The sequence below is a fragment of the Aedes aegypti genome, chromosome 2 (assembly GCF_002204515.2).
Source record: "Aedes aegypti strain LVP_AGWG chromosome 2, AaegL5.0 Primary Assembly, whole genome shotgun sequence".
Lineage (NCBI taxonomy): Eukaryota > Metazoa > Arthropoda > Insecta > Diptera > Culicidae > Aedes > Aedes aegypti.
Window position 1 is genome coordinate 151843938 of NC_035108.1, and position 13618 is coordinate 151857555.

At 36.2% G+C, this 13618-nt stretch overlaps 1 protein-coding gene across 4 annotated transcripts in view; it reads right to left on the reverse strand.

Annotated features, from left to right (window-relative positions):
• LOC5571937 (zinc finger protein on ecdysone puffs) overlaps window positions 1–13618 on the reverse strand; it is a 49397-nt gene that overhangs the window by 12427 nt on the left and 23352 nt on the right. For 2 of the 4 annotated variants that reach the window (XM_021842768.1, XM_021842767.1), the window contains exons 4-5: window positions 7527–8068; window positions 6791–7456 (exon numbers count right to left, since the gene is read on the reverse strand). In XM_021842768.1, coding sequence (XP_021698460.1) covers window positions 6791–7456; window positions 7527–8068 — 1208 coding nt within the window. Of the gene's footprint in view, window positions 1–6790; window positions 7457–7526; window positions 8072–13618 lie in introns of all 4 variants that reach the window. The other 2 variants (XM_001659989.2, XM_021842766.1) reach the window with 1 other exon arrangement.

Sequence of the window (13618 nt, forward strand, 5' to 3'; positions counted from 1 at the left end):
TTACAAAAATGTAAGATTGGAATATAAGGTTTAAATTCCATTTAGTCCAAAACATATTGATATCTTTTCGCACAGTACTAATGATTTACGATTGTATGATCCAACTGCGATGAAATTTTCGCAAAAAGTTCTTTTAACATGGAGTTTTGCCTAAACAAAAATAGTATAACTTAAGGGGCAAAAGGAACACCGCAATTTTCTCATATTAAACCTATAAAGTTTTGCTTTTCTTGTCTAATATTGTAATTAATTAATGTTTTATTCTAATTAAGTAAAAACAAATATCTTAAAAATTCAAAAGTGTTTCTGCATAGTTTTACTATTGTTCTGATAGCCAAATGGGATGAAAAATTAAATATTTTTGTAATATTACCGTTTTACTATAAAGTTAACTTCTATCCTGCAGTTATTATCGGTACTTACTTTGAATGTACATTTTGGGTAAGGAACTCAGATGGTCTTCTTGCCCTATATGAGTAGCACACTTGCCCCGTGCCTTGTTGAAAATCCTCATAAGAAGAGGTATTTTCAAAAATCGCAAATCAACATGTATTTCTTATTTCGCAAAATCCCATCGATTACTTCAATGAGAACAAGAGGTGAGCTTGCCTTCACACGGGAATATTTTTTTAAATTTCTGCTAATCAGCCATGATTAGCCGATAACACTAACCAATACATCTTAAGGTATCCTTCTTGCCCTACCAAGGATGGAAATAGCTCTAGCGTCAAACAATACAGCATTTCAGCGGTCTGACAAAGCCGTTATTCTTGCCAAAGCATGATCAAAAATAAATCAATAGAAAGTTCACAAGACAGTTATTATTAAAAACTGTTGGTTGATTATCTGAAAGATGTTTTGGAGAAATTCATAAGAAAATGATTTTTCATAAGACGCAATTGCAGAAACAACTGAGCACAACATAAACAAAAATGTTGTTGAAATCACTGGTCCACCGTTTGTAATTTTATGATCTCTTAAGTACTCTTAAGTTAACTATATTCTTATTTGTTTCAATAAATAAAAACAAATAAGCATCTAGAAGTTTTACAATGATTTTGCTTAACAACTCTTTCAGAAATCATTTTTAAGTTATTTTGCCAATAGTCTTCCAATAAATCGAAGCCAATTTGTCAAATCCTTTGGACAACAATTAATAAAAGAGAATTTGATAACAATTAATAAAATATAATTTTAAGTCTTTTCTCATTTTTTAGTGGAACCAGATAAAATTCGTAGAAGACTAGCTAGCTAGGAAATAGTTTTATTAATTAATACGCGCTTGGATAAAAGCGCAGAATTCGCTACGTATTTTTAAGCCCTGTTTACGCAATAGCCTTGTTTCGGTGTTACTCGTTTGAGTAATTTACTAAAAGAAGATTGCAACTGTTCTAGTAGAACATCCAACAGCTCCCATTCTTGGGGTTAAGTTAGAAATGATATTGTAATGTGATTTAACATTGGTTAGTGCTTGATACGGTTCACACTAGCCAATCATGTTACAATAGACCATTTCCGTCAGACCTTACCCCCTATTTTTATATTTTTCTTCGAAAGACGATTATTTTTAATGATTATTGACGCTTTCAGATCTAATTTATATGCACTCCTGATTTTATTGTAAATTTTTGAAAATTCGAGAATTTACCACATTTTGAGTAGTGCGGCACAGTTGTTTCAACCCTGTGGGTTAACAAAGTGGAGATTTTCCCACAACTTTCAAAACCCCTGCGCTGAGTGTTTGTAGATATGACGAAATGTCAATGTCAAATCAAGCACACGAGACGACACGACAAAATGGAGAAATCTGAGGTCCGATGGGCAAGCTTCGTTGTAAATGAAGCCCATCCTTTACTATTGTACTTATAACAAAAACTTTTACCGGAAGACGACTGCTAATAGACCGTTTTAAGCTTAGCAAGTGATGGAATTCTCCTTGGAAGCATTTCTGCAACGCTGCGGAACGTTTTCTACAAGAGGGGCATATTGGCCGGTTTGTTTTGAAACGTCAAGAATTGGACCGTTTGCAGATAACGTCTTGTACTCGCTTTAGAAGCTACCTGGCAAGAGAAAGTTGCATGCAAAGCATGATTAACTAAGTAAATAACACTTTGACACCAAAAACTGTATAAGTAATGGATTTGCCACTGCGATAGAGCAGTTTTTCCTTAGGGGGGCCTATACCTGTTTACCCTACCGTTTGATATCTGCTGCTTATGTCGTCAAGCTGTTCCGGAACCATATGACCAATGGATTATACATACTTCTCCATTTTACCACTCTCGTAGGTCTCCCCGAAAAATCTGCAAACGGTCCAATTCTTGACGTTTCAAAACAAACCGGCCAATATGCCCCTCTTGTAGAAAACGTTCCGCAGCTTTGCAGAAATGCTTCCAAGGAGAATTCCATCACTTGCTAAGCTTAAAACGGTCTATTAGCAGTCGTCTTCCGGTAAAAGTTTTTGTTATAAGTACAATAGTAAAGGATGGGCTTCATTTACAACGAAGCTTGCCCATCGGACCTCAGATTTCTCCATTTTGTCGTGTCGTCTCGTGTGCTTGATTTGACATTGACATTTCGTCATATCTACAAACACTCAGCGCAGGGGTTTTGAAAGTTGTGGGAAAATCTCCACTTTGTTTACCCACAGGGTTGAAACAACTGTGCCGCACTACTCAAAATGTGGTAAATTCTCGAATTTTCAAAAATTTACAATAAAATCAGGAGTGCATATAAATTAGATCTGAAAGCGTCAATAATCATTAAAAATAATCGTCTTTCGAAGAAAAATATAAAAATAGGGGGTAAGGTCTGACGGAAATGGTCTATTAGATTGCTTTCAATTTGATTTTGATTTTTTTTTTTTTTTGTATGGTATTCAGTTGGAGCTGCCTGACAGCTTAACTTGTCAAGGCTGAACCCTCGGTCTGGCTTTTGCCAAGTTTCCCCTCTACCAGGACCAATACTCAGACGGACTAGGCAATGGCGCCCACATGAACACTGTTTTTTATTAGTATTGTGACGTGGTAGTTTTTGAAAAGTACCCATATTCCCTTGCTTCTGAGAAAAGGAAGCATTATGAAAATCAGCAGCTCCATTAGAATTTGTTTGAAATAGTAGTGCATTACTAATACTGTCTAGTCGAATGGTTTTGAATAATTTGTCATTCAAGTGCTATTCTGATTAATATTGTCTTTTACGTAAGATTAGAGTCTTAAATGTCAAGTGTCGTCAAGTCTTAACAAAATTAGGCTGTTTAGTAGTAGTTCTAGTTAATTTCATTTATTGTTGTTAAAAGTATTTATTGGTCATTACGTTCATATATCCTTAAAGAAAAAAGTCGCTTTCCTTGTCTGTTCAACAATTTTTCGAAACTAGCAAGTGTACCCTAATGATTGATCTCAGCGTCTTACTTTCCATAGTCATTTTTATAGTGAATTTTGAAGAGTAAAGTTACCATAGGCTTCTATCACAGTCTCCTACAAGATTCACTTTTCGGTGGCAAATGCAATGCTTCACAACGCCTACTTTCTACTTGTAAATTTTGCGAAAATGAATCTGGAATTAGATTATTTATACCGCTGTTACAAAATAGGTATTTCTTATTATGGCAATGTAAAAACCATATTAAAATAAAATTGTCGCCACTTATTTCTACTCAGTGAATCTACTAGTCATTTTCCTAAGAGTTCCTAAGTATTCCCTACGTCGTATATGATAACGATGTATCTAGCTAGCTTATAGTAAGAGTGGCTACGGATCATTCTGGTTAGCAAAAGGCAAACTGAACGTCACCAATAGTATTAATGTCCACTTCGAATAGATTAATTATTTGAAATGGGCATCAATTCTATCAATGACGCAGAATGTCCGTTGGATCACATCCGAGATATTATTGCGTCTATGCCATATGAATTATGACGCGGCTTTAAGCAAAAAATGCCAAAATGTGATACCACCACTACAGGTTACGCCTTTGGTTTCCATCATATGGGCTAATGGATTATGCCCTCCCATCGCGGCAAGGTCGCATAACCAAGGGGAGGGGCTTTTAATTTGATTTTGAATTACCCTTAAATTAGAATCCATCTCCGTGGATGCAATTCTGCATAAAACGCATTTGTATATGCCTTTGTTAGCTGTTTTCTGCGATTCTATCCATCTGCACGTCAGATCCTTTTTTTCTATTCGTTATTCTATTAAACGATCAATAAGAGTTGAGAATTGTTACCAACAGCGTGCGAATAAAGTTCACCGAAAAGTTTAGAAAAAATTTGCCTAATTCCTCAATAAACTAGTGTTCCGTTAGTTGAGTAAACGCGTCGTGTGTTTGAGTGATTGTTACCCGAAAAATAAGTCCGTGATTCGACCCCTTGATACAACAGTGCTAAATCATTTACAGTAAATCAAAGATTTTCGAAAAAAAATTGTCAATCAGTATAGAGTATGTACATACTAGGAACAAAATAATTTCATTCTTTAACTCATGTTTGCTCTTCACTGACACGAAATTCTCTGAAGATGTTGTTCAGGATTATATGAGAGCTATTGCCAGATTTAGATGTTCCGAATGTTCTGTTCAACTGTATAGAAGTTTACAAAAAAAATCCGCCCGACAATGCATCATGTGAGAGCCCTTGTTCAGAATCTTCTGCTATGATTATTAACCGTACTCTGAACCATGTGAAAGATTCTATGAGGATTTTGTGAGAATTCAACCTGTGATTCAGAGAGATTGTATTAAAAAAATACTGTTAGTCAATAATTTTCGTTCACGTTTTATAGTATTTTTGTTTCGTGTTGGATTAACTTTAAATAATTATAATCAGTATCAAGTTTTTTTTTTAATATTTCCTTATTTCTTCTCAATATGAACCTACACTTGAATACCACAAACAAGGTTAATACTTAAATAAATTTTAACGGCTATCGAAAATACAAGGTACATCACTTAGAGATAGAGCAAGTAGCATGTTAAATTTTTAAATTAATGTATGGGAATCATTCAAAACATCTTTAAAAATGATTCAGGATTTTTCATTATTACGTTAAGGAATTTCTTTTGAAAAAGTAGTGACATAAGAGGCGCCCTTTCCAAAAAAATCTCTTTAAAATTTTATTAAATGCGTGACGCATTTTGGCGCCCCCAAATGGCTGGCGCCCTTGGCGGGTGCCAACCTGGCCAACCGTACGCTACGGCACTGCCTACATTAGCCGTAAAAAGCCCTATAAGCCCAAAAAGATGGTTACTTGGGAAACTAACTTGCCATGCTTAGTGACAAGATGTTACTAATTAGGTGTGAGAAATCGGTTACAAATGAACTTGATCTAAGTGAATATTGGTAATGAAATACATATCGTTTTTCCTATTTTTTTAACTAGAGTTGATTCATTAAAACAGCTCTTCTTAACATGGAGACTATCGTTGCTTGAATCCTATCTTTAACCAGAATCAAGTGATTTAGCATCATGATGTACATAGTATTGTGACTGTAAGGACAATAGAAATCGAAACAGTATAAGTGATATTTTGGAAGATTTTGAGACATGTAAATACTGTTAAATTGATGTTTTTTTCGCGCAATATTTAAATAAAAACTTGCATAAAATTCGTTTGTTTTATGCATTGCATGCACTTTGTAAGTAGTGGAAATTTTTTAAAGTGGTCAAAGTCGATTTCTCAAAAAAGAATATCACATCCCTTTTTTTAGAAACGTTTTCCACACGTTTGGGACTCATATCACATACGAAGACTTTGCATTGCATAACCAGTAGGATCGCACAACCTCGCATGGGAAAAAATAACCCTACAGACCCATCCCTGAATTAATTGTTTCATAGTCTAAGCCAATATGAATGAAGACTATAAAGGCTAAGCCGATGCACAACGAGATTGAACTTTGCATGATGAAATTGACCTACCTTAATGTATGCATGAACAGCATGGTTTAGTTGTCAATGTCCGGTGTGGGATTTTATATTTTTTAACCGTCATCCTCAATAGATCAGGCTTTTGAAAAAAAATACACTCTAAAGTGTGGCATCATACTTACACTCATACTCACAGTGTGCAGAAAAAAATAATTCGAAACTCTGCCAAATTTGGGTAACATATTTTTACAACATAGGGAGCCGGATCCTATTCTTGGCACTTTTGATTCACTTTGGCAGTGTTTTTTGAAAACTACTGAGCTCATATTTGGCCACAATGTGCATCGTATTGAAGTGCTTCTTATTGCAAAATTTCAGATGATTCGGCCGAGAAGAACCTCCCATGCCAAAATGAATCATGGAAGTGCCCAAGTTGCTCTGCACCCTATTTTTCAATCGAATCAATTGAAGATCGGTGTTTTTGAACATGAACCATCCCTAATTAAACCATATCATTTCTCCATACATTTAATACATTTTTACAAACAAATGTAAGTCCGTTGATCACCGTCGAAGCCTTCTAGGCATTATTTTAACTTTCATATTAGTTTCAGGTGATGAATGAAGGGAGTGAGACTAGTAGTTTTTGTGTTTGCCTTTTCAATACAAAGATGTTCCACCTCAATACCCCGCCAATTCTTTCAATATGTCTTAAATAAATGATAGATGCTTCATATTATTCGTAGTGTTTTATAGTTACTTAAAGTCATGCTTATTATATTATGGATAGTTTAGACATAATATAATAAGGGTGTGCACAGTACATATCAACGTACGTATCTTATCAGTAAAATCTTGCGCTATGTGCTACATCTAACACACTACAATTTCAAAACACATTACTGTTCAGTATCCGTACCTTCACCAGTAGCCTCCGATGGGTCGTAGAGCTCTGAATCCTTCTTGTCAGCATCGCCGTTCTCCGATTTCTTCTCCTCGGCAGCCAGCTTCTGCTTCTTGGCGGCTTCAGCCTCTTCCAGTGCGACGGCGGCACGCTTCTGAGCGATACGCACCTCCTGGGCCTTCTCGTTCAGGAAGCGAATGAATGCACGGTAATGGGAGTGCGTGCGGGCATGGATTTCCCCGGTGGCTTCGTTGTCGAAGTACTTGAAGCAGATACGGCACTCGTGGCATTCGAGCTTGCCGATCAGGCTCACACCAAGCGCACGGTTCTTCTTGTACCGTGGCAGCTTGTTGTCGATTTCCGGAGCGATTTCATCACCAGGCTTGTAGTCGAGAATGCAATCTTCGCTCTCTTCATCCTTGACAACTTCATCCTCCGGGACATCTTCCTCCATCTTGGCGTCCGCAGCTCCCTCCTCCGTAGCGGGCTTCTCGGCAGCTGCTTCCGAATCCTTGGCGGCCTCGCCATTTTCCGTAGATTCGGTCGCAGTTGCCGAAGCTTTGCTTTGTTCGGTTTTTTTCGCTGCCGAAGAGGCAGCATCTTTGTCCTTCTTCTTGTTTTTCGGGGCCGTTTCTTCACGAATGTCTAGCAATTCATCATTAGCAGTGGAGATAACCAATTCTGTGGAGAAAAGAGGATAGAGATACATTAAGGTCGATTCAACGAATAAGCCACCTGTAGTGAAACCTACGTTTTGCTTTCTTTTCGATGTCAAGTCGGCTTGGTTTAGTCTTGCAATTCTTCATGTGAACCACAGACAGCAAATGGTCATCGTACTCGGTGCGGTTGTGGAACTCCAGTTCGCATTCGTCACACTTCGGGTGCAAGAACTTCTTCAGGTCCAAATGCTTCTCGGACCGACGATGGGCGATGATGTGTCCGTAGAAGAACAACTCGCACATCGGGCAGTACTCGCGCATCTTGGAGTAGTTCTTGGCCTTACCCATACGCTTCAGCCGGTCGATCTCGATTGTCTTCAGCTGTTCGGCGATGCGAGCTTCCTGCCGCAGCAAGGTTGCCCGCATACGGTAGCTCTCCTCGATGCTTTCCTTCATGACCCGATGGGTACGACCGGTGATGTGATTCTCGAAAGAGGTCGCATCGTACATGTGCTTGTCGCACATGTGACAGTACAGGTACTCGTTCGAGACATCGGCGTAGGGCGACGTCTTCGACTGCTTGTTGTTTCCAGCATTGCTTGAGTTGCCTTTCTTATTTGCTCCCTGCTTGTTGCTGCTGTGGGGTGGGGTGGATCGAATGGGATGGAGAGAAGAAATGTGTGTTAGTTAATCGGAACCGAATTGAAACTAAAGGAAATTATTTCTTTTATCGGTTTCAGCTTTTGTTTGAAATAAGATAATGCGTGTATACAACAGAAAGCACTGTCTACATGTTGGCTGTGTAATTTATAGCATCAGTTTATTCTTCTATCATGCTATTCAGAAATGCCATTTATTAGTGGAAGTTTTCAAAAGTAAATCCCCAAAATCCAATAAATTCTGAACCCACTTGCATATGGGAGACCAACTGTCTTTAAATAGTTATGAAGAAAATATACGAGAACTTTTAATGTAGCGGAGCACTGGAACCCTAGGTATAAACAAACCTTAAATAATGTTTCGATCATCAGTAAAAATTCTAAACTTTCTACAAAATCACACATTTTCAACTATTGCATTAAAAAACTTTATGTTAGACCAATTGTTAATACAGCATTTATTGTTTTTGTATACATCATCTTCTAAAGTAACGTTTCAGTGCGAGTAATGGAACCTACAGCTGAGCATGTTTTTAGTAATGGTTTCATAGGAAGATACATATGTTTTGTGAAGACTGACTAGTTTAAAAGAATTCATTACACATTTGAAACACATAAAATTCCTCGATTTGTCGCAAGAAATTTCAAATTATTCGGCATTCCCAGTAAATTTTTCGTTTGAAAATCTGTAACTGTATTATTTTCATTTTAAAACAGTGATTTTTCTTAGGCTTTTGAGCAGCGTGTATACCTCATGAAAATATGATCTGTCTGGTTTTGAGATCAATTATCTGTCCGATTTTGAAGCTCAATTGTAGGTTTTCCAAGAATTCCTTTGAGTTGGACCTATCCGCACCTCCAACCGATACTTTTTATTCAAAATGTAAGAAACCATTGAATAATTCAAGATATAGACTTATTCCGTTTAAAGAAAATTCCAAGGAAAATCTTTTTATTCCTAGGACATTTACAGAAATTTGTCCGAGGACATCTTGGGGATGATTGTTGGAGTCCCTACAAAAATTCTTGCACAGAATCATCTATGTATTCCTTTAATCTAATAAATTCTGCAATAATTTATACAAGAATTCTTGATCTAAAGTTTCCTCCATGCATTTTTGTACTGGTCCTCATAAGAACTCTTGCAGGATTCTTTTGCAAAGATTTTGCAATGAAACTTATTATATTATATTTAATAAATTTTCTTTGTTTTTCTCTCATGAGATTTGTGCAAGAACTCATTCAGGAATATCACAATGTGTTACCTTAGGAATTCTTCCAGAAATTATCAAGATAATTCCACAATGGATTTCTCTAGAACTTTTACAAGCTTTCTTCCATGGATTTTTTCAAAAAATCTTACATTGATTTCTACTAGACTTCCTCTGCAGATACATAAAAAAAAAACAAATCGACCAGGAATTGTTCCGGAGATTCCTCAAGAAGATCTTCCAAAGGTCTCTCCATGAAGTCCTTTACGATTTTTTTCATTAATTGCTCAATTGGTGTTTGAATTTTTTCGAGTATTCATCCAAGAACAGAAATTCTTTCAAAAATTCCTCTAAGTATTCCTTAGAAAAATCCTGAAAAGATTCCTCAAGAATCTTTGAGAAATTTATTCAGTTATTTCCCCAGAGATACCTCCAATATTTCTTTATAAAATTCCTCCTGGTTTCCTGTAAATTCTTTCAGATTCCTGAAAAAATACTCAAGGAATTCTATTACAGATTCTTAGCAATACCTGTAAGGTTTTGCCATAAATATCTACACTAGGGTGCAGATTATTTTTTCGAAGGTTCTCAAAACCAAAAATTTGTGTGCTCTTCTGAATTTGAATCACATAAAAAGAGAAACCTCAAACCATGAGCTAAAAATATTTATACTTAGCGGAGGCGCAAGCGACTTTAAGGTGAATTTTGATGTTATAAAAAAATGTATTTTTTTTTTTAACATCAAAATTTACCTCAAAGCCGCTTTGTTATTTTTTAATCAATTTTGAAACTTTTAGCACCATTCTCTTCAAAACTAAATTCATGAAAGTTTTGTAAAACATAAAATTTTTGTAAAACAAAAACAAGTCTTAGTTAAAAAAAGTTTTCTTGAAACTTTTGCTCATTTTGCTTGAAAACCATAACTTCATAATTACTCAACCGATTTCAAATCTTTTTACCTACTTTTAAAAGTAATTTAATTGTTTTCAAACGTTGTATACAGCACATTTAATTAAAAATGGTTTTGACCTAGCTATTTAACAAAAATCCCAAAAACATGGTTTTTAGTTGAATAAATCAATTTTTTTCGGTCATTGGAATTTTTTACCGGAAATTAAAATTTTGCTATATATAAGTTGTTATAAATAATGCAAAATTTAAATTTGAACGAAAAAACTGGTTTTTATTTATTTATGATTGCTGATGATTGAATGATGGATTCTATAGCCTTAAAGAGATTACAGATTACGCTCATTCATGAAGTCATGTAATCGACGTTGTTCTTGGATAAATCTTGACAACCGATTATGTTTGTTGCAGTCCAATCGAATATAAAGCTTGTTCATAAGTTCGAAAGTATCACTAATTTCGCTTGTAGATCCGATGGCCTGTATTTAACGAAATTTTCGGATAACCTTAAACGACTAAACTCGAATCTTGATGGGACATATTTCATTGAGTCTGTTAAGATGTGAACCTTATTCAGTTACCGAAGGTAGGTCACTGGTAACGCATATGTATCGTCCTGCAATTAAAATAGTTTTTTGGATCACCAAAGATAGGCGTTGAACTCAAAACTATATAGTTTACACTTGTTCGATCCTTGTTTGACAATAACTGGGGAAGTGTACTCCCAACACAAAGTTGAACAGCAAGCTCATTCTCCGTAAAGATGTTATGCCAGACATGAATAATGGAGTCGATAACTTACATAATCACAATCAATTAGGGATCTATTTAAAATCGGTCTACTGGGAATTACACCCACAAAAACGTCAATGTTACCCAATTTTTCAAACATTCCTCTGGGAATCGCGTAGTCTTCAAAAAACCAAAAGCACGCCCCGCCACTTGACTTGAATGGCTCATCAATTCTCCAGTAGGGACAATTTGTTGATTTGCTCCAATTATGTCACGTTCTGAGCTGGAAATGTGATGATGAAATATTGATTTTGTCGTCTGGAAAATTGACGCACATGGGCTGACAATGCAACCAAAATAGAACCCTACTATGATGAAACGGAAAGCTCATTTTGCATTTCATTCGAGCCGGTGTTCTCGCCGGCTGACTGACAACGGCACAGAACAACTGTTTCCGATGCGATAGTCTACGTGGTACTGGTGACAGGAGAAAACTTCTCACGACAGCTAAGGAAATGAAATGCTCTTGAATGATTGATCAGTGACGTTATATGGCTTGATTAGTGTAGTGTTTCCGATACATTATGCATCTCATGTATACGGTTTGTTACACTAGTCACATTATTATGGGCCATTTTCATTTGCATTGTGGAATTGAGTGACCAATAATCATGACTAGGTGACTCATAATAAGGTTACGACTGTAAATTGCGACATGCTTCAGTCGAGATGGGGCAAACAGGTAATTACTCTGTAACTGGTCGATTACATTACCCATAAACACATGTCAGTCCCATGTTTGCTCGATTGGTTTATCACTTGAGACAATAATGGTATAATGGGTAATAAAGCTCTGGTGGTTCTAACATTATCTACCAATTATGGGTCATTTCACATTGAATGTTCACAGCACGTGTATCACGAATTCAAGGAAAGTTTTGGTCAAATGTTCATACACATTAGGACGGTTCAGATTTCAAAAATGTTTGAAATTCCAATCTTACCACCCTTTCCATAAAAATAGTGTTCTGTGGAATTTTCAGCTTTCTAAGTGGTGATTCAAAGGTGGCCCAAAGACAATGTAGGTTTATATGGAAATTACTATGAAGACATTTTAAAAAATGTTCCAAACACGTTAACACAATAATGTAAGTACAAACTTATCATCCCATAGTGAAACCTCATTCTTCAAACCTTAATGAAGGATGTTACTGAAGAAATAAATCCCTTTTGAGCTTATTTTGTTTGGGATTTTTGTAGATGTTTGCAGGGCTACACACTTAAATTATTTTACGGATTCCTGTGAAATCTCAACAGCTGAACAGTTCGGTGAAATAAATAAACGGAGTACGGTAAATTTTTACAGTATTCGGTGAAAAATCACCGGAATCCGAAAAATTTAGACGGAATTACGGTGTTTTATTTCACCGAACTGTTAAGCTGTTGAGATTACGGTGAAATTCACCGTATTAGCTTAGTGTGTATAATCCCATATGAAGCTAAATAATAACGAACAAACTCATAAATATCTCTTCTGCTATCCGTCGGCTTAAGTTTCTCTCGTCAGCAAATTTCTTTATAATGGTTTGAAGAATAAGTTTTTACTATGGGATAATAAGTTTGTACTGTACAGTACTAGCGTGTTTGGAATATATCTGAAAATTTCTCCAAAGTAATTTCCATATAAACCTACATTGTCTTTGGGTCACCATTAAATCACGACCTAAAAAGCTGAAAATTTCACAGAACACTATTTTATGGTAAGGATGGTAAGGAAGATATGGGAGATTGGATATTCGAACATTTTTTAAATTTTAACCGCCCTAATTCACATGAAAAATGTAAAAGCGCAATTTTATCTCTTTTAAGTATTTGAGCAAAATCTCAATAAAGAGAATTGAAAACTAGATTTGACCATAAGCCATTTTACGAGACGTTCGGTTGACGTTTTCTGGCGGCCCGCTCATTGATATTGTTCAAAAAACTAGCATGATATATAAATGACGCTAGTCCCGTTTTTGTTGCTGATGACGTTTTCGTCTCTTTCTGGCTACACGGGAAAAATTCTGTGGTAAAAATAACTATTTTAGCTGACTACGCCCATTGTTAAAACTACCATGGAAATTCAGACCAATTTACTATGTTTACGGTACACCCCACCGCATTACTGGTACATTTGACAGAAATAATTTACAACAATCGGATTCCAACTACAGACATGGTAAAATCAAGCGCATTCCTGGTCTGCTGAAAATTGCCGGTGCGAGCGCTTAAGTTAACCCCCTAAAATGGTAGTTTTTACCGCACAATTTTTTTGCGTGTATGTTTCCATCCGGTTAAATGTTTGATGGTACCAGCAGATAAAATAAAATCTCCCTTGCCTGCAGATTTTACTTTCACCGGAGAAGATTGAAAAGCTCGCTGCACGTTATTATTGAATGAGCTCATAAAATGCCTTATTGTACCAGTTCCTCAATAATTGCTAATCTTTAGACAGTTACGCGTATTTCTACTACCACTTGGAGCGTTCTTCAGTGGCAGTACACGCATCTACTAGATGCGAGTAACGGACAGAGAAAAGGTCTACAAATGGTAGAAATACGCGTATGTGTCAACAGATAAGCAATAGGGTTCTAAAGTCTTTTTCCAAATTTAACGCTTAAGTTCAGGCCA